Genomic DNA, 22,170 nt, shown 5'->3' on the forward strand with positions numbered 1-22,170 from the left:
TTCTCAGCAAATGAAGCAGTTAGCTTTATAAGTTGAATTAGGTTATTTTTATATTGTATATGCTTTTTGCCCACTGGGGTATAAACTTCTTCAAGGAAGAGGTATAATGCTTGCCCATACGAAGGACTCTGTAGATCCTTGTAAAATGGCCAGATCTAAAAATGTTCTGTGCTAGAGCTGTTAAAATTTCAACCCTGCCCTTTTCTTGTGAAAAATATCTCCTTAGATGTGTACCTCTATTGGTGAGACTTCTGCAGTTCTGTGCAAGAGGATTAACAAGCATTGCAGGCAAGGGCAAACATTTCAAGGAGGAACATTACAAATATTCTTGCTTTCAGGCTAGACATAATATCATGCCATAGCTACACATTATAAAAGCATTTCTTTTTGAACCTGATTCACTGGACCAATAATTTGAAATTCAGCTTGATGTTAGAGATTTTTTTTTTTAATTTAAAATGACTGGTATTGGTTCACTAGACTGGCAAATTATGTAAGTCAAAAGAAATGAAAAAGCTTTGTTTGTAGTCTAGTGCTCAGTTACAAACAAATAGAAACTCTAAAACTCCTAACCAGCATTGTTGAAGTTTTAAAAAGTCTAGCATCTATTTAGTGCTTCTACAAAAGTTGACCAGAAGCAGCTTATTCAAAGACCTAAATATTAATTATTCCTTAAAAAAGAAGACAAGGATGAGGTGAGGTTGGAGTGGATGGAATTTCCTGGTGGCCGTCAAGATTCCCAGCAGGTGGGGTGCCTGGGTGGCTCAGTCATTAAGCGTCTGCCTTCAGCTCAGGTCATGATCCCAGGGTCCTGGGATCGAGCCCCGCATCAGGCTCCTTGTTCGGCGGAAAGCCTGCTTCTCCTTCTCCCACTCCCCTGCTTGTGTTCCCTCTCTCACTGTGTCTCTCTCTGTCAAATAAATAAATAAAATCTTTAAAAAAAAAGATTCCCAGCAGGTGTATACACACCTTCTCCCAGTTACTCAGTGTAACAGTAATTTAATGCTGCTGTGAAGGGACATTGCAGATGTAATTAAGGTCCCAAACTAGTTGACTTTAAAATATGGAGATCATCCAGGTGGGCTTTACTCATCACAGGAGTCATTTAAATCTGGCCTAGAGGTCAGAGAGACTGGAAAGTCAAAGAGATTTGAAGCTTGAGAAGGATTTGACATGGAGGAGAGTCCTCTTTTCTGGTTTTACAAATAGAGGGGTCCATGTGCCAAGGAATGTGAGTGGCCTGTAGGATCTGAGAGGGACCCGTGGCTGGTAGCCAACAAGGAAAGAGGGACATCAGTCCTACAACTGCAAGGAACTGAATTCTTTTTTTTTTTTTTAAGATTTTATTTATTTATTTGACAGAGAGAGACACAGCGAGAAAGGGAACACAAGCAGAGGGAGTGGGAGAGGAAGAAGCAGGCTTCCCGCTGAGCAGGGAGCCTGATGCGGGGCTCAATCCTAGGACCCTGGGATCATGACCCGAGCCGAAAGCAGACGCTTAATGACTGAGCCACCCAGGCGCCCCTAAGGAACTCAATTCTGTCAACAATAAGAATGTGGTTGAAAACACAGCCCCTGGGGTGCCTGGGTGGCTCAGTTGGTTAAGCATCTGCCTTTGGCTCAGGTCGTGATCCTGGAGTCCCAGGATCGAGTCCTGCATCGGACTCTCTGCTCCATGGGGGGTCTGCTTCTCCCTCTGACCCTCCCTCCTCCTGTGCTGACTCTCTCTCAAATAAATAAAATCTTAAAAAAAAAAAAAAAAAAAAAGAAAACACATCCTCTCGTCCTCCAGCCTCCAAAGGGGAAATTAGCATCAGTGACACCTTAGTTCCAGATTCCCTGTGCTCTGAGCAGATAACCCAGTCATGCTGAGCTAGACTTCTGACCTAGAGGACTTTGAATTAATGAATGGGGATTGCTTTAAGCCACTGAGTTTGTGCTAATTTGTTACTCAGCAATAGCAAACAAGTATGAGGCCCCAGTTAGGACTCCTTTGGATTACTATAGTAGCCTATTAACTGTTATTAATTGTTAACTGTTCTATTAACTGTTAACTGTTCTCTCTGGTTCTAAACTAATGTTACTCACACTATCTGTGGTGAAGAAACCGTTTTTAAAATTTCAGTGTGTTGCGGACCAATGCTGGGGCAGATTGAGTCTTACAAGGATGGCTGCAGAAATCTCTCCCCTCCCACATGCTTTTCCTCCACCGCCCCCATCAGGAGATGACCGTTTCTCCTCCACCTGAGGCTGAGCTGACCTTAAAGACTGGCTTGTAACCATGTAGAATGCAATGGAAGTGATACTCTGTATCCCAGGGCTTGGGGAGAAAAGCCCAGGCGGTTTCCACCTGGTTGTCTTGGAATGCTCCCTCTTGGCACCCAGCTGCCATGCTGTGAGAGGCCAGGCCACTTGGAGAGGATGACAGCAGGTGACCCAATGGGCAGAATTGACTGAGCCTTCCTTGAGTCACCCCATGTGACATGTGAGCGAAGAAGCCTGCAGATGCTTCCAGCCTCCCAGCTGTTCTGGTCACCCCCAGCTTTTGTGTCTTCCCAGCTGACGTCAGGGAACAGACATCAGGGAACAAGGACAAGTCATCCTCAGCATGCCCTGTCCAAATCCATGACCCAAAGAATTCACTAGCATAATGTAGTTATGGCTTTAGGACACTAAGTTTGGGGTAGTTTGTTATGTGGCAACAGATAACCAGAATACATATTTTTATAAGATATAGAAGTGAAATCTAGAAAAGGCACTCAGAATATAAGCAGAAGTCATGCAATGGCTACACTGTTGGTCAGAGCCATTACAAACCTGCCCAGACTCACAGGAAGAGGACACAGTTCCCACTTCTTGAAGAGGAGAGTCAGAGAATTTGGGAGCCACAAAACAAACAAAAAAACCCAAACAAACAAACAAAAATAACTTTTAATATTGAAATAATTTTAGGCTTACAGAACAGTTATAAAAGTAGTACAAAGAATTTCCATATGCCTTTCACCCAGCTTCCACTAATGTTAACATCTTACAGACCCATAGACTGTTATCAAAACCAGGAAATTAACATTGATATCAATGTATTAACCAATCTGCAGATCTTATTCGAGTTTTGCCAGTTTTTGCCACTTTTTCTAGTCCCGGGTCTGATCTCATTGCATTTAGTCTTCTCTCTAGTAGGAGTCCCCCCACGTCGGGGACAGCTCCTTACTCTTTCTTGTCTTTTATGGCTTTAACACTTTAGAAGTGCCCTGGGTAGTCACTTTGTAAGATCACTCAATTTGAGTTTGGCATTTTTTTCATGATTAGATCAAGGTTTATAGTTTTGGCAAAAGTACCTCAGAAGTGATGGTGTGTCCTCCTCAGTGCATAATATCGGGGCGTATGTGATGTCATCTTACTTCTGGTGATGTGGAACGTGCTCCATTTGTTAAGGTGGTGTCTGCCACGTTTCTCCACTGTACATTTCTCTGTGGGGAACTATTTTGAGGCTATGTAAATATCCCGTTTTTCATTATATTTTGGTGGGGTCATGTTTTAAACTGCTGCAAAATTCAAATTTATCATTAGACCCAACAGACAGAAACTTAATCTTTCAAATTTGGGTAGTTGTCTTGTCGCAGACCTGTGACAGTTTGCAGGCTGGCTCTAGTCTGCAGACCATTCTTTGAGTAGGAATGTTCTGGACTATACTCCTTCCCCTGGTCATTTTTCACATTACTGTCAGATTGGAGTTTGAACAGCAATTCCTACTGTGTCATTCTTCTGCTTAAAATCCTTCATAAACTCCCTGTAACCTGTAGGTAAAGCCCAGACTTCTTGGCATGGTGTTCAAGGTTGCGTCATTCTTCTCCATCTTTCACGTTGTCCTTTCACTGCTCCGATTGCACCATTCCTCCTGCTCACCCTCTCCGTGTAGGGTCTTCACTTTAAATGGCCAATTCTTTCAGTGCTCATGAACACCTCTTCTCCCCAGTCTGGGCTCACTGGGTTTTCCCTGGGTCGGTTCCCTAATCTGTGCTAGAACTTAACTCTGTTTGTATGCTGTTCAGTGTGTCTCTGAAGCCACTTGACTCTCAAGTTTGAAGGCACAGATTTTGAGTTCATAAGGTTAGCCCATGGCAAATGCTCAATAGGGTTAGTCATAATTTGAGTACGGAGATAGTTTTCAGGAAAAAAAATCTCCAGCACTAAGTAAGATCTATATGGATTGTTGAAATGCGAGACAGTAGATGAAAAAGCCCTTGCGGGGGACGGACAGTGTTCCCGATGGATAGGGCCGACTGTGGAGATGGAGACTCTTGACTTCTGGAGCTTGCTTCGTGCATATTGTCTCTACCTATGTGGGCAGATAAAAACTTCAAGCAAGCAAGCAAGCAAATGTGACTGTGCAGCTCCATGACCAAACCTGGTGTCTCCTTAGACCCATTTAATCACTGTTGGGGCTGCTTTTTTGTCTTGCAAACCTGAGCCCAGAGCAGGCAGAGATCCTTTCCTTCTCCTCCTTGGACCCCTCCTTCTGGCTCCTCTTTTCTCTGAATACATAGCAGTATGGTAGGGTAGGTCAAGGGACTTTAGTTAGTTACTTTTAATTCTTGTTCTTGGTTCATCCCAAGATCGTCTTTATGTTTCAAAGGAAAGTTAAAAAAATGTTAACAATGGTTTGAAATTAAGCCCAACTCACTTCTGTAGCTTTCTGAACAGAAGCAGAGGAATCTCCCTATTCCTACTTTTCCTACCTAAATTGCATTTAGTCATTTATATCTAACTGTTGCTAGACTTTATATTTAGTCTGAATTGTCAAGCATCAGTAAATAAAACTTTTAAAAAGTTTCCCAAAACTGGGACGCCTGGGTGGCTCAGTCGGTTAAGTGTCTGCCTTTGGCTCAGGTCATGATCCCAGGGTCCTGGGATCCAGCCCCTGCTCAGTGGGGGGTCTGCTCCCTCTCCCTCTACTCCCCCCGCCCCCCACTGGTGTGCGTTCTTTCTCAAATAAATAATAAAAAAAAATATTTACAAAAACAAAGTTTCCCAACACTAAGGGTGACAATTACTTTAGGCACAGGAGGGAGTTAGAATGCCAAATAATGTATCCTTAAGATGTTCCTAAGTTTATTCAAAATTTTCTAATTCAAATAGCACCCTCTTTGTTAATAATATAAACCACAGATAGAGAAAATCCCAGTAAATCTTCTGAATGAAAATTTTGTAAGGAAAACTCTTTAACCACATACAATCTGTTATTAAATTTTACTGTTAAGGGGAAAAAACAAAACAAAGAAGACCTCCCCCTCAAAAAAAAAAAAAACAAACCACAACTATAACAAGTGGTCTTATGAACTACATTTGGGGAGGGCAGTATATTTCAGTTTTCATATGGAATTACTTAAAAACAGTGTGCTTGGATGGTTAACATAAAGAAAAGTATACTGTGATGTAGTTAGTATCTTCACAGTCCTTTGAAGATTAGGGATAATTTCAGAAAGATCTCTTTTTGTTTGTTTTTGGTTTAAAAAAAATCCACATAAATCTTTTTACTTCCTGTCCTCCAGGCTGTCCATAAACCATAGAAATTTTATTATTTTAGAATGGAGGATATAACAGGCTCATGTAGTAAAATGATACTGGTGATTTAAAATATGGTGGCCAACCACTGAACAGAACCCAAAAATAAGATAGCCTTTTGCAAAAGTCTAGTCTGATGATTTAAGACTTACTGCCTGAACAATTCCCTGAGATTCAGCCACATCAGCTTTCTTTGGAGGTAAGCCTCGTCCTCCCTGGTCTACAGAGGCCTGAGCGCCGGGGCTGCTCTCCAGAGTACAAATCAAAGGAAGAGAACTCCGAGAAGATTGCTGTGTTACTTAGAGCACATCAAGGGTTTGATCACTGGAGACCCGAGCCACTAATTGGGCCTATAGTGGTATGGGAGGAGGTGGTTAAAATAAGGAGGCAGATTTTTAAAAATCAAAGTTTAAGAGCATATGGAAGGCAAATATTGTCTCCAAAGCAATCTAAAATCTCTGGATTTCAGATGTCTAACTATGACCCACATAAGAAAAATGCATTTTACATCACTACCCAGTATGAATCTATAGGTCTAAAACTGAAACGAAAATGTTACGGAACCATACTGTGTGTGACAGCTTTGGATATTCTCCATTTTATTATTTTTAATTAAGAAGATGCTAGTCAGGGCACCTGGGTGGCTCACTCGGTTGAGCGTCTGCCTTCAGCTCAGGTCATGATCCCAGGGTCCTGGGATCGAGCATCGGGCTCCCTGCTCAGCGGGGAGCCTGCTTCTCCCTCTCCCTCCGCCCCTCCCCACTGCTCATGTGCGTTCTCTCTCTGTCTTTCTCTCTCTGTCTCTGCTCTCTCTCTCTCTCACATGAATAAATCTTAAAAAAGAAAATGCTAGTCAATACCCAGTGAACTCATGTCATTGCGCACTTACTGGCCACTTCCCACAGTCTGGAATAACACCACCTGAGATTGTCATAAACATTTGCAGCCACCCTTGTTCCGTACTTGCTTTAGAGGTTTTTTTTTTTTTTTTAAATTTATGTTTAGTTCATGAGTTACAGAAAATGTTATAGAAATGTGGGTCTTTTTTTTTTTTTTTGTATTTAACCAAAAGTGCTTTTATTTAGCTTGAGCTCCCTTTTAATTTACTAGACGTGGTTCTGAATCATGTCCGTCCAATCAGGGAACAACATTGTTATGGTTGGTATTCAGAAAAATGTGATGCCTGGCATGCTAAAACTGGGAGTTGAAGGGGCCTGAAGAGGGCGTCCAGGCCAGCCCGCTCCTTGTGCAGAAGCCCGGAGAAGGACTAGTTGTAATTCATCAGAATGAAGTACAGTAGTTTCTGTAGGCACGTCCTAGCAGTAGAGTATATTTAAAAGTACTGTCACGAGGACACTGGTGTTGTGAGTGGATGCTTCTGGATCTGAATGTTGGGGGAGAGTATAGAAGAAGCAGCTCTCACCTCTGTGTACCATTGGAGAAGAAGTGGGGCCCATGCCCCTGTAACTTTCTTGGCTTGGGTACTAGGGCAACTCTCAGATATATGTGCTTGGCTATTTCAGCCCGGGCCTCATGAGAGTATATATCATAAAAATTTAAAAAGATCAATTTAGGGAAAGGGAGGGTCAACATCTCTGGAGCTGAGGAAGAAGACTGGGAAAGTGCTGGCCTGCGGTCATGCTTGGTCTTGAGTCTGTGCATTTCCCATCCTGCTGAGACATGGTGCAAGGAGCTTTGGCTTCACATCTGAGCCTTCAGTTGCCCAAGAAAGTGAATAAATAAATTTTTTTAAAAAAATTTTTTATTGTTATGTTAATCACCATACATTACATCATTAGTTTTTGATGTAGTGTTCCATGATTCATTGTTTGTGCATAATACCCAGTGCTCCATGCAGAACGTGCCCTCTTTAATAGCCATCACCAGGCTAACCCATCCTCCCACCCCCCTCCCCTCTAGAACCCTCAGTTTGTTTTTCAGAGTCCATCGTCTCTCATGGTTCATCTCCCCCTCCGATTTCCCCCCCTTCATTCTTCCCCTCCTGCTATCTTCTTCTTCTTCTTTTTTTTTTTTTTCTTAACATATATTGCATTATTTGTTTCAGAGGTACAGATCTGAGATTCAACAGTCTTGCACAATTCACAGCGCATACGAGAGCACATATCCTCCCCAGTGTCTATCACCCAGTCACCCCATCCCTCCCACCCCACCACCCCCTCCAGCAACCCTCAGTTTGTTTCCTGAGATTAAGAATTCCTCCTATCAGTGGGGTCATATGATACATGTCTTTCTCTGATTGACTTATTTCACTCAACATGATACCCTCCAGTTCCATCCACGTTGTTGCAAATGGCAAGATCTCATTCCTTTTTTTTTAATTAAAAAAAATTTTTTTTTATTGTTATGTTAATCCCTATACATTACATCATTAGTTTTAGATATAGTGTTCCATGATTCGTTGTTTGTGCATAACACCCAGTGCTCCATGCAGAACGTGCCCTCCTCAATACCCATCACCAGGCTAACCCATCCTCCCACCCCCCTCCCCTCTAGAACCCTCAGTTTGCCTTTCAGAGTCCATCGTCTCTCATGGTTTGTCTACCCCTCCGATTTCCCCCCCTTCATTCTTTCCCTCCCGCTACATTCTTCTTCTTCTTCTTTTTTTTTTCTTAACATATATTGCATTATTTGTTTCAGAGGTACAGATCTGAGATTCAACAGTCTTGCACAATTCACAGCGCTTACCAGAGCACATACCCTCCCCAGTGTCCATCACCCAGTCACCCCATCCCTCCCACCCCACCCCCCACTCCAGCAACCCTCAGTTTGTTTCCTGAGATTAAGAATTCCTCATATCAGTGAGGTCATATGATACATGTCTTTCTCTGATTGACTTATTTCGCTCAGCATAATACCCTCCAGTTCCATCCACGTCGTTGCAAATGGCAAGATCTCATTCCTTTTGATGGCTGCATAATATTCCATTGTATATATATACCACCTCTTCTTTATCCATTCATCTGTCGATGGACATCTTGGCTCTTTCCACAGTTTGGCTATTGTGGACATTGCTGCTATAAACATCGGGGTGCACATACCCCTTCAGATCCCTACATTTGTATCTTTGGGGTAAATACCCAGTAGTGCAATTGCTGGATTGTATGGTAGCTCTATTTTCAACTTTTTGAGGAACCTCCATGCTGTTTTCCAGAGTGGTTGCACCAGCTTGCATTCCCACCAACAGTGTAGGAGGGTTCCCCTTTCTCCACATCCCCACCAACATCTGTCGACTTGTTAATTTTAGCCATTCTGACTGGTGTGAGGTGGTATCTCATTGAGGTTTTGATTTGGATTTCCCTGATGCCGAGCAATGTTGAGCACTTTTTCATGTGTCTGTTGGCCGTTTGGATGTCTTCTTTGGAAAAATGTCTGTTCATGTCTTGTGCCCATTTCTTGATTGGATTCTTTGTTCTTTGGGTGTTGAGTTTGATAAGTTCTTTATAGATTTTGGATACTAGCCCTTTATCTGATATGTCATTTGCAAATATCTTCTCCCGTTCTGTCTGTTGTCTTTGGTTTTGTTGACTGTTTCCTTTGCTTTGCAAAAGCTTTTTATCTTGATGAAGTCCCAATAGTTCATTTTTGCCCTTGCTTCCCCTGCCTTTGGTGATGTTTCTAGGAAGAAGTTGCTGCGGCTGAGGTCGAAGAGGTTGCTGCCTGTGTTCTTCTCTAGGATTTTGATGGACTCCTGTCTCACATTTAGGTCTTTCAACCATTTTGAATCTATTTTTGTGTGTGGTGTAAGGAAATGGTCCAGTTTCATTCTTCTGCATGTGGCTGTCCAATTTTCCCAACACCATTTGTTGAAGAGACTGTCTTTTTTCCATTGGACATTCTTTCCTGCTTTGTCGAAGATTAGTTGACCATAGAGTTGAGGGTCCATTTCTGGGCTCTCTTTTCTGTTCCATTGATCTATGTGTCTGTTTTTGTGCCAGTACCATACTGTCTTGATGATGACAGCTTTGTAATAGAGCTGGAAGTCCGGAATTGTGATGCCGCCAGCTTTGCTTTTCTTTTTCAACATTCCTCTGGCTATTCGGGGTCTTTTCTAGTTCCATACACATTTTAGGATGATTTGTTCCATTTCTTTGAAAAAAGTGGATGGTATTTTGATGGGGATTGCATTGAATGTGTAGATTGCTCTAGGTAGGATTGACATCTTCACAATATTTGTTCTTCCAATCCATGAGCATGGAACATTTTTCCATTTCTTTGTGTCTTCCTCAATTTCTTTCATGAGTATTTTATAGTTTTCTGAGTACAGACCCTTTGCCTCTTTGGTTAGATTTATTCCTAGGTATCGTATGGTTTTGGGTGCAATTGTAAATGGGATCGACTCCTTAATTTCTCTTTCTTCTGTCTTGTTGGTGTATAGGAATGCCACTGACTTCTGTGCATTGATTTTATATCCTGCCACTTTACTGAAATCCTGTATGCGTTCTAGCAGTTTTGGGGTGGAGTCTTTTGGGTTTTCCACATAAAGTATCATATCATCTGCAAAGAGTGAGAGTTTGACTTCTTCTTTGCCGATTCGGATGCCTTTTATTTCTTTTTGTTGTCTGATTGCTGTGGCTAGGACTTCTAATACTATGTTGAATAGCAGTGGTGATAGTGGACATCCCTGCCGCATTCCTGACCTTAGGGGGAAAGCTCTCAGTTTTTCCCCATTGAGAATGATATTCGCTGTAGGTTATAGATGGCTTTTATGATATTGAGGTATGTACCCTCTATGCCTATACTCTGAAGAGTTTTGATCAAGAAAGGATGCTGTACTTTGTCAAATGCTTTTTCTGCATCTATTGAGAGGATCGTATGATCCTTGTTCTTTCTTTTGTCGATGTATTGTATCACGTTGATTGATTTGTGGATGTTGAACCAACCTTGCAGCCCAGGGATAAATCCCACTTGGTCGTGGTGAATAATCCTTTTAATGTACTGTTGGATCCTATTGGCTAGTATTTTGATGAGAATTTTTGCATCAATGTTCATCAAGGATATTGGTCTGTAATTCTCCTTTTTGATGGGGTCTTTGTCTGGTTTTGGGATCAAGGTAATGGTGGCCTCATAAAACGAGTTTGGAAGTTTTCCTTCCATTTCTATTTTTGGAACAGTTTCAGAAGAATAGGTATTAATTCTTCTTTAAATGTTTGGTAGAATTCCCCTGGGAAGCCATCTGGCCCTGGGCTCTTGTTTGTTGGGAGATTTTTGATGACTGCTTCAATTTCCTTAGTGGTTATAGGTCTGTTCAGGTTTTCTATTTCTTCCTGGTTCAGTTTTGGTAGTTGATACATCTCTAGGAATGCATCCATTTCTTCCAGGTTATCTAATTTGCTGGCATAGAGTTGCTCATAATCTATTCTTATAATTGTTTGTATTTCTTTGGTGTTGGTTGTGATCTCTCCTCTTTCATTCATGATTTTGTTGATTTGGGTCATTTCTCTTTTCTTTTTGATTAGTCTGGCCAAGGGTTTATCAATCTTGTTAATTCTTTCAAAGAACCAGCTCCTAGTTTCGTTGATCTGTTCTACTGTTCTTTTGGTTTCTATTTCAATTGATTTCTGCTCTGATCTTTATTATTTCTCTTCTCCTGCTGGGTTTAGGCTTTATTTGCTGTTTTTTTCTCTAGCTCCTTTAGGTGTAGGGTTAGGTTGTGTATTTGAGACCTTTCTTGTTTCTTGAGAAAGGCTTGTATTGCTATATACTTTCCTCTTAGGACTGCCTTTGCTGCATCCCAAAGATTTTGAATAGTTGTGTTTTCATTTTCATTGGTTTCCATGAATTTTTTAAATTCTTCTTTAATTTCCTGGTTGACCCATTCATTCTTCAGTAGGATGCTCTTTAGCCTCCATGTATTTGAGTTCTTTCCGACTTTCCTCTTGTGATTGAGTTCTAGTTTCAAAGCATTGTGGTCTGAAAATAGGCAGGGAATGATCCCAATCTTTTGGTACCAGTTGAGACCTGATTTATGACCTAGGATGTGAACTATTCTGCAGAATGTTCCGTGGGCGCTAGAGAAGAACGTGTATTCCGTTGCTTTGGGATGGAATGTTCTGAATATGTCTGTGAAGTCCATTTGGTCCAGTGTGTCATTTAAAGTCTTTATTTCCTTGTTGATCTTTTGCTTAGATGATTTGTCCATTACAGTGAGGGGGGTGTTAAAGTCCCCCACTATTATTGTATTGTTGTCAATGTGTTTCTTTGCTTTTGTTATTAATTGGCTTATATAATTGGCTGCTCCCATGTTAGGGGCATAGATATTTACAATTGTTATATCTTCTTGTTGGATAGACCCTTTAAGTAGGATATAGTGTCCTTCCTCATCTCTTATTACAGTCTTTGGTTTAAAATCTAATTTGTCTGATATAAGGATTGCCACCCCAGCTTTCTTTTGGTGTCCATTAGCATCGTAAATGGTTTTCCACCCCCTCACTTTCAATCTGGAGGTGTCTTTGGGTCTAAAATGAGTCTCTTGCAGACAGCACATCGATGGGTCTTGTTTTTTAATCCAATGTGATAGCCTGTGTCTTTTGATTGGGGCATTTAGCCCATTTACATTCAGGGTAACTATTGAAAGATAGGAATTTAGTGCCATTGTATTGCCTGTAAGTGACTGTTACTGTATATTGTCTGTGTTCCTTTCTGGTCTGTGTTGCTTTTAGGCTCTCTCTTTGCTTAGAGGACCCCTTTCAAGATTTCTTGTAGGGCTGGTTTCGTGTTTGCAAATTCCTTCAGTTTTTGTTTGTCCTGGAAGCTTTTTATCTCTCCTTCTATTTTCAATGACAGCCTAGCTGGATATAGTATTCTTGGCTGCATATTTTTCTCGTTTAGTGCTCTGAATATATCCTGCCAGTCCTTTCTGGCCTGCCAGGTCTCTGTGGATAGGTCTGTTGCCAATCTAATGTTTCTACCATTGTAGGTTACAGATCTCTTCTCCCGAGCTGCTTTCAGGATTTTCTCTTTGTCTCTGAGACTCGTAAGTTTTACTATTAGATGTCGGGGTGTTGACTTATTTTTATTGATTTTGAGAGGGGTTCTCTGTGCCTCCTGGATTTTGATGCCTGTTTCCTTCCCCAAATTAGGGAAGTTCTCTGGTATAATTTGCTCCAATATACCTTCTGCCCCTCTCTCTCTTTCTTCTTCTGGGATCCCAATTATTCTAATGTTGTTTCTTCTTATAGTATCGCTTATCTCTCGAATTCTGCCCTCGTGATCCAGTAGTTGTTTATCTCTCTTTTTCTCAGCTTCTTTATTTTCCATCATTTAGTCTTCTATATCACTGAATCTCTCTTCTGCCTCATTTATCCTAGCAGTTAGTGCCCCCATATTTGATTGCACCTCATTAATAGCCTTTTTGATTTCAACTTGGTTCGATTTTAGTTCTTTTAGTTCTCCAGAAAGGGTTTCTCTAAGAACTTCCATGCTTTTTTCAAGCCCAGCTAGTATCTTTAAAGTGATGATTCTGAACTCTAGATCTGACATTGTACTAATATCTGTATTGACTAGGTCGCTGGCAGTCGGTACTACCTCTTGTTCTTTGTGTTGAGGTGATTTTTTCCGTCTTGTCATTTTGTCCAGAGGAGAATAGATGAATTAGAGAACAAAATGCTAACAGGGTAACAACGTCCCCAGAAAATATACTTTAAACAAATCAGAAAAGACCTGAAGCAGTGGGAAAAGAAAGGGAAAGAGAGAAAAAAGAAAAAGAAAAAAAAAAAAAGAAAAAGATAAAGATAAAAACAAACAAAAACAGAACAAAACAAAAAAAAACCAGAATATGATCAAATATGATCAGGCTTGTGCATAGATCAGTGCCCCACACTAGATTTTGGGTGTATTTTGGTCTGTTAGACAAAAGTGCCTCCCAAAATTTTAAAGAAAGTAAAACTTATATATGTACAAAAATAAGGGTTGATACGATGAAGGGATGGAATGTGACTGTAAAGATGAAAACATAAAAAATTTTATAAAAGGAATTGATAAGAAGTTGTTTGAAAAAAGAAAGAAGAGGATTTAAGAAAAAAAAAGAAAAAAAAAAGGGAGAGAATGTGATCAGGCAGGGGAGTAGAAAAAAACCACACACTAGAGATTTAGAGTATATTTTGATCTGTTAGAAGAAACTATCTCAAAATTTTAAAGAGAGGACAACTTATATATATATGCCAAAAATATGGGTAACTACTATGAAGGGATAGAATATGACTCTTCCAGAAAGTGGTTGCTTTTCTGTTCAGAGAGTTGTTGCTATTCTTTTCTTCGATCTCCTGTTGAGTTTGTAGGTGTTCAGAATGGTTTGATCCCTATCCCGCTGAATTCCTGAGACCAGATGAAATCCAGGTCTCCTACTCCTCTGCCATCTTGCTCCCGTAACCCTGAATAAATAAATTTAATATTTACAGTCAAAACCTTATCCCCTAATATAGTAAAACTACAAAAATAATCACATTTATTTCTGCTAGATACTGAGGGGCTTTCTAAGTGCTCACTCTAGTCTTTGGGACTCCTCTCTGTACCTCACTTTCCCTTAACACATATTTATAAATACTGTGATCTCTTTTTGGCAAGTCTCGTAGGCTTTTCTTTTATCAGTGTATTATCATAGACAGACAAGCTCTAGGGAGGCTAGATGATAAATTCCCTTCCTATCCACCTGGCATTTTCTGTGAAATAGACAAACTCTAATACCCACAATGAAGGCAGCATGCTTGTCTTAAGTGCTGTCGTTTATCATACAAAGTCAATGCTAATAAAATGAAGGAATCTGATTTATTTTTAAAATGGAATCAGGAATCAGCAAATGATAGCTTATGGGCCAAATATGGCATATACCTGTTTTTGTAAATAAAATTTTATTGGAACACAGCCATGCCTATTCATTTATGTATAGTTTATGCCTGCTTTTACATTATAGTGACAGAGTTAAGTGGTTGCTATAGAGACTGTGTGGCCCACCAAAGCCTGAAATCTTTGCCATCTGACCCTTTACAGAAACAGGTTCACTGCCCTGGATGGAATGAATATTTATTGACTGAAGTATTGTTTTTAGTAAGAATGGTTGAGGCAAAAAAAAAAAAAAAGAATGGTTGAGGCTATTTTCTCTTACATGGCGTGAAAAAAAAAATCTTGTCACAATAGATAATAATTCATAGAATAAATCATAACTAGTTTTGGTGAGAGAAAATTCCCAAAGTCTATTGGGTGATTGGGGTCTACTCTTTTTTTTTTTTTAAAGTAACAGATTAAAAATCATTATACATTCATTCATTAATGCTGAGAAGATAGCTAATGAGGCATAAATGAAAGATTACATGTGGCATGCTTATAATTTAACTGTGCAGTGAGGGCTGGTCACATGATTTCAACTGACATTGCCTATTCTCATAGTCTTTATAATAATTGTGAATTTTAATTAATTTTTATATTTATAAATGTCAACCTATTTGAGATTATACTTGCTACAGATCAGTAAGGCTAAGGAAATAGTCACTTGAAAAGAGCCCCATATTTCTTGTATTAAATAGATGTAGTTCAATGTGTTAAAAATGAGTATTTAATCATCTATTTCTCGGTCACAGAATTTAAGCAATAAAACAAGGGGCTGTGGTGCTCCTGATCAGGGCAGTTTAAATATGAGTTATCTAATGTGTGCTTATCTTTTTATTTTTTTTAAACAGACTTGTGGAAGAGAGCAAACTGATCCCACTCATTTTTGAAGTAATTCTGGTAAGAAGAGAAACTTGTCTCTGAAATTCAAGTGACATTTAAAACATTTTAAGGTTTTGACCATGTCATGGGGTTGGGTTCAAACTCTGACTCTGTCCAGAAGGATTCTCTGCCCTTCATCATCTCACTTCACCTTATTGGGCCTCAGTTTCTCTATCTGGACCTTGTCCAGCTCTGAAATGGTATGGGACACTGCTTAATGACCTGCCCTCTTTTTACAAATCCTTCATCTGAGATTGGTTTGTGGAGGAAGGGCAGAGGGTTGATCACTACGCTTCAGTGTGAATTTTCTGATGCTCAGTATGAAGCCCTATGACTTGGTAGTCATTGGGTCAGATCAGCAGTTTTGTGCCTATGGCCAGAAGGTTATGTTCTTCCGAATGTGGAATAGCTTAACTTCCATACATCATTTTTTTCTATTCATAGAATGCTACTCCATTGAAAACCATCTGTTAAAGGAAACCTTTCTTCTATGGTTCCTATGTGTAGAGAGTAAAATGGGATTGCAGAGTTGACTTTTCTCACTTCTGATAAATCCCTACTAATACCTGCCTTTAGGCAGGTTTGAGAAGTAGGCTGGAAGTTGAGTTGGTACTTAGCGCAACAGAGTGCCCTTAGCTGAAGAAATATTCTCTTGTACCTGGGTTGGCTATCCCCCTTCACTAAAAACTTGCCCTACATAGGTAAGTGACAGCATAAGGGACAAAGGAGGGGACACCTCCCCAGCCAGCTCAGCCTAACCTACCTTGGTAATGGAGCGATAACCCTAGTCTGATAACTGTACCCATGGAAAATTAGCTTTCTTTAATCATCCTAAAATATTAATCTACAAGTTGTTTGTGTGTTGATATGGCTAAATGGTGAAAACATTATTTTTATTAGCTGCAAGGTGAACCTTTTCCTTCCAGGAGAGTGGGTTGGGTTTGCCGAACTACATGGTTTGGATGGGGACAAGAGGTGGCAGTGGGTGATATTCCCAAAGCATGCTCTGGTGACAAGATGACACAGAGCTGCCATGCTGGGGACTGTGCAAAGTTGGAGGCTGGATTGAATTGGTTTGAATAGTAAGGGGATTTTATAAGGAGTAGCAGGAGAAGAAATAGAGAAAATGGGAGGAAGACACATGGAGATAGAGAGCTGTTGAATGGGGATTTTAAGCTTTGCCAAGTGGCCTGTGTGTCTCCCCATGTTCAATAAGGGTATATGTGAATTGCTAATTTGTTGCAGCATTGGATTTGTTTTGGAGTTCAGTGGGTGCAGTAAACTGCCTGCTTTGGGTTTGGCTGGCCATGGGGCAAGAGCCAAAGCTGTCCAAACCCAGCCATATCAGGCTTGCATTTGAGGAGACCAGCATTGAAGGCATGGAGAGCACTCTAGAGCTCGAACAGGCCTTAAGGGGGGGGGGGGGAGGGTTGTGTGACTCGTTCCCCTGCTGTGGCAGGAATGTTTCTAACCTGTTTGGGTCAGTACAGCTCCTTTTTTTTTTTTTTTTTTTAAGATTTTATTTATTTGACAGATAGAGACATAGCAAGAGAGGGAACAGAAGCAGGGGGAGTGGGAGAGGGAGAAGCAGGCCTCCCACCAAGCAGGGAGCCTGATGTGGGGCTCGATCCCAGGACCCTGGGACCATGACCTGAGCCGAAGGCAGATGCTTAATGACTGAGCCACCCAGGCACCCCAGTACAGCTCCTTTTGTGACTGATGAAAAGTTTTCATCCTGTCCTTTGGCAATCACTTCAGGGTCTCAAATCTTGTACATAGGAAATTCCTTCTTGAAGGTTACCAAAATCCCCCTGTGCTTGATTAATCTTTGTATAATGACCACCTAGAAAGGTTTCATATCTTTTTTTTTTTTAATTTTTGTTATGTTAATCACCATACATTACATCATTAGTTTTTGATGTAGTGTTCCATGATTCATTGTTTGTGCATAACACCCAGTGCTCCATGCAGAACGTGACCTCTTTAATACCCATCACCAGGCTAACCCATCCTCCCACCACCCCTCCCCTCTAGAACCCTCCGTTTGTTTTTCAGAGTCCATCGTCTCTCATGGTTCGTCTCCCCCTCCGATTTCTCCCCCTTCATTCTTCCCCTCCTGCTATCTTCTTCTTCTTCTTTTTTTTTTTTTTCTTAACATATATTGCATTATTTGTTTCAGAGGTACAGATCTGAGATTCAACAGTCTTGCACAATTCACAGCGCATACGAGAGCACATATCCTCCCCAGTGTCTATCACCCAGTCACCCCATCCCTCCCATCCCACCACCCCCTCTAGCAACCCTCAGTTTGTTTCCTGAGATTAAGAATTCCTCATATCAGTGGGGTCATATGATACATGTCTTTCTCTGATTGACTTATTTCACTCAGCATAACACCCTTCAGTTCCATCCATGTCATTGCAAATGGCAAGATCTCATTCCTTTTGATGGCTGCATAATATTCCATTGTATATATATACCACTCTTCTTTATCCATTCATCTGTCGATGGACATCTTGGCTCTTTCCACGGTTTGGCTATTGTGGACATTGCTGCTATAAACATTGGGGTGCACATACCTCCTCAGATCTCTACATTTGTATCTTTGGGCTAAATACCCAGTAGTGCAATTGCTGGATCGTATGGTAGCTCTATTTTCAACTTTTTGAGAACCTCCATGCTGTTTTCCAGAGTGGTTGCACCAGCTTGCATTCCCACCAACAGTGTAGGAGGGTTCCCCTTTCTCCACATCCCCACCAACATCTGTCATTTCCTGACTTGTTAATTTTAGCCATTCTGACTGGTGTGAGGTAGTATGTCATTGAGGTTTTGATTTGGATTTCCCTGATGCCAAGCGATGTTGAGCACTTTTTCATGTGTCTGTTGGCCGTTTGGATGTCTTCTTTGGAAAAATGTCTGTTCATGTCTTGTGCCCATTTCTTGATTGGATTTTGTTCTTTGGGTGTTGAGTTTGATAAGTTCTTTATAGATTTTGGATACTAGCCCTTTATCTGATATGTCATTTGCAAATATCTTCTCCCATTCTGTCAGTTGTCTTTTGGTTTTGTTGACTGTTTCTTTTGCTTTGCAAAAGCTTTTTATCTTGATGAAGTCCCAATAGTTCATTTTTGCCCTTGCTTCCCCTGCCTTTGGTGATGTTTCTAGGAAGAAGTTGCTGTGGCTGAGGTCGAAGAGGTTGCTGCCTGTGTTCTCCTTTAGGATTTTGATGGACTCCTGTCTCACATTGAGGTCTTTCAACCATTTTGAATCTATTTTTGTGTGTGGTGTAAGGAAATGGTCCAGTTTCATTCTTCTGCATGTGGCTGTCCAATTTTCCCAACACCATTTGTTGAAGAGACTGTCTTTTTTCCATTGGACATTCTTTCCTGCTTTGTCGAAGATTAGTTGACCATAGAGTTGAGGGTCCATTTCTGGGCTCTCTTTTCTGTTCCATTGATCTATGTGTCTGTTTTTGTGCCAGTACCATACTGTCTTGATGATGACAGCTTTGTAATAGAGCTGGAAGTCCGGAATTGTGATGCCGCCAGCTTTGCTTTTCTTTTTCAACATTCCTCTGGCTATTCGGGGTCTTTTCTAGTTCCATACACATTTTAGGATGATTTGTTCCATTTCTTTGAAAAAAGTGGATGGTATTTTGATGGGGATTGCATTGAATGTGTAGATTGCTCTAGGTAGGATTGACATCTTCACAATATTTGTTCTTCCAATCCATGAGCATGGAACATTTTTCCATTTCTTTGTGTCTTCCTCAATTTCTTTCATGAGTATTTTATAGTTTTCTGAGTACAGACCCTTTGCCTCTTTGGTTAGATTTATTCCTAGGTATCGTATGGTTTTGGGTGCAATTGTAAATGGGATCGACTCCTTAATTTCTCTTTCTTCTGTCTTGTTGGTGTATAGGAATGCCACTGACTTCTGTGCATTGATTTTATATCCTGCCACTTTACTGAAATCCTGTATGCGTTCTAGCAGTTTTGGGGTGGAGTCTTTTGGGTTTTCCACATAAAGTATCATATCATCTGCAAAGAGTGAGAGTTTGACTTCTTCTTTGCCGATTCGGATGCCTTTTATTTCTTTTTGTTGTCTGATTGCTGTGGCTAGGACTTCTAATACTATGTTGAATAGCAGTGGTGATAGTGGACATCCCTGCCGCATTCCTGACCTTAGGGGGAAAGCTCTCAGTTTTTCCCCATTGAGAATGATATTCACTGTAGGTTTTTCATAGATGGCTTTTATGATATTGAGGTATGTACCCTCTATGCCTATACTCTGAAGAGTTTTGATCAAGAAAGGATGCTGTACTTTGTCAAATGCTTTTTCTACATCTATTGAGAGGATCATATGATTCTTGTTCTTTCCTTTGTTAATGTATTGTATCACGTTGATTGATTTGTGGATGTTGAACCAACCTTGCAGCCCAGGGATAAATCCCACTTGGTCGTGGTGAATAATCCTTTTAATGTACTGTTGGATCCTATTGGCTAGTATTTTGGTGAGAATTTTTGCATCGATGTTCATCAAGGATATTGGTCTATAATTCTCCTTTTTGATGGGGTCTTTGTCTGGTTTTGGGATCAAGGTAATGGTGGCCTCATAAACTAAGTTTGGAAGTTTTCCTTCCATTTCTATTTTTTGGAACAGTTTCAGAAGAATAGGTATTAATTCTTCTTTAAATGTTTGGTAAAATTCCCCTGGGAAGCCATCTGGCCCTGGGCTTTTGTTTGTTGGGAGATTTTTGATGACTGCTTCAATTTCCTTAGTGGTTATAGGTCTGTTCAGGTTTTCTATTTCTTCCTGGTTCAGTTTTGGTAGTTGATACATCTCTAGGAATGCATCCTTTCTTCCAGGTTATCTAATTTGCTGGCATAGAGTTGCTCATAATCTGTTCTTATAATTGTTTGTATTTCTTTGGTGTTGGTTGTGATCTCTCCTCTTTCATTCATGATTTTGTTGATTTGGGTCATTTCTCTTTTCTTTTGATAAGCCTGGCCAGGTGTTTATCAATCTTGTTAATTCTTTCAAAGAACCAGCTCCTAGTTCCGTTGATCTGTTCTACTGTTCTTTTGGTTTCTATTTCAATTGATTTCTGCTCTGATCTTTATTATTTCTCTTCTCCTGCTGGGTTTAGGCCTTATATGCTGTTTTTTCTCTAGCTCCTTTAGGTGTAGGGTTAGGTTGTGTATTTGAGACCTTTCTTGTTTCTTGAGAAAGGCTTGTATTGCTATATACTTTCCTCTTAGGACTACCTTTGCTGCATCCCAAAGATTTTTTTTTTTTTTAAAGATTTTATTTATTTTTTTGACAGACAGAGACAGCGAGAACAGGAATGCAAGCAGGGGGGAGTGGGAGAGGGAGAAGCAGGCTTCCTGCTGAGCAGGGAACCCGACGTGGGGCTCGATCCCAGGACGCTGGGATCATGACCTGAGCTGAAGGCAGACGCTTAACGACTGAGCCACCCAGGCGCCCCCCAAAGATTTTGAACAGTTGTGTTTTCATTTTCATTGGTTTCCATGAATTTTTTTAATTCTTCTTTAATTTCCTGGTTGACCCATTCATTCTTTAGTCAGATGCTCTTTAGCCTCCATGTATTTGAGTCCTTTCTGACTTTCTTCTTGTGATTGAGTTCTAGTTTCAAAGCATTGTGATCTGAAAATAGGCAGGGAATAATCCCAGTCTTTTGGTACCGGTTGAGACCTGATTTGTGACCTAGGATGTGATCTATTCTGCAGAATGTTCCATGGGCCCTAGAGAAGAATGTGTATTCTGTTGCTTTGGGATGGAATGTTCTGAATATGTCTGTGAAGTCCATTTGGTCCAGTGTGTCATTTAAAGTCTTTATTTCCTTGTTGATCTTTTGCTTAGATGATCTGTCCATTTCAGTGAGGGGGGTATTAAAGTCCCCCACTATTATTGTATTGTTGTCAATGTGTTTCTTTGCTTTTGTTATTAATTGGCTTATATAATTGGCTGCTCCCATGTTAGGGGCATAGATATTTACAATTGTTAGATCTTCTTGTTGGATAGACCCTTTAAGTAGGATATAGTGTCCTTCCTCATCTCTTATTACAGTCTTTGGTTTAAAATCTAATTTGTCTGATAAGGATTGCCACCCCAGCTTTCTTTTGGTGTCCATTAGCATGGTAAATGGTTTTCCACCCCCTCACTTTCAATCTGGGGGTGTCTTTGGGTCTAAAATGAGTCTCTTGCAGACAGTATATTGATGGGTGTTGTTTTTTAATCCAATGTGATAGCCTGTGTCTTTTGATTGGGGCATTTAGCCCATTTACATACAGGGTAACTATTGAAAGATAGAATTTAGTGCCACTGTATTGTCTGTAAGTGACTGTTACTGTATATTGTCTGTGTTCCTTTCTGGTCTGTGTTGCTTTTAGGCTCTCTCTTTGCTTAGAGGACCCCTTTCAAGATTTCTTGTAGGGCTGGTTTCGTGTTTGCAAATTCCTTCAGTTTTTGTTTGTCCTGGAAGCTTTTTATCTCTCCTTCTATTTTCAATGACAGCCTAGCTGGATATAGTATTCTTGGCTGCATATTTTTCTCGTTTAGTGCTCTGAATATATCCTGCCAGTCCTTTCTGGCCTGCCAGGTCTCTGTGGATAGGTCTGTTGCCAATCTAATGTTTCTAGCATTGTAGGTTACAGATCTCTTCTCCCGAGCTGCTTTCAGGATTTTCTCTTTGTCTCTGAGACTCGTAAGTTTTACTATTAGATGTCGGGGTGTTGACTTATTTTTATTGATTTTGAGAGGGGTTCTCTGTGCCTCCTGGATTTTGATGCCTGTTTCCTTCCCCAAATTAGGGAAGTTCTCTGGTATAATTTGCTCCAATATACCTTCTGCCCCTCTCTC

The 22,170-nt window shown here is 40.5% G+C and overlaps 1 protein-coding gene across 4 annotated transcripts in view; it reads left to right on the forward strand.

The window, feature by feature from the left end:
- Positions 1–22,170, forward strand: part of ULK4 (unc-51 like kinase 4) — a 594,792-nt gene that overhangs the window by 267,328 nt on the left and 305,294 nt on the right. For all 4 annotated transcript variants that reach the window (XM_078073211.1, XM_036080328.2, XM_078073222.1 and 1 more), the window contains one exon: positions 15,258–15,306. In XM_078073211.1, coding sequence (XP_077929337.1) covers positions 15,258–15,306 — 49 coding nt within the window. The remainder of the gene's footprint in view (positions 1–15,257; positions 15,307–22,170) is intronic.

Source organism: Halichoerus grypus, chromosome 1, assembly GCF_964656455.1.
Source record: "Halichoerus grypus chromosome 1, mHalGry1.hap1.1, whole genome shotgun sequence".
In the NCBI taxonomy this organism is placed as follows: Eukaryota; Metazoa; Chordata; class Mammalia; order Carnivora; family Phocidae; genus Halichoerus; species Halichoerus grypus.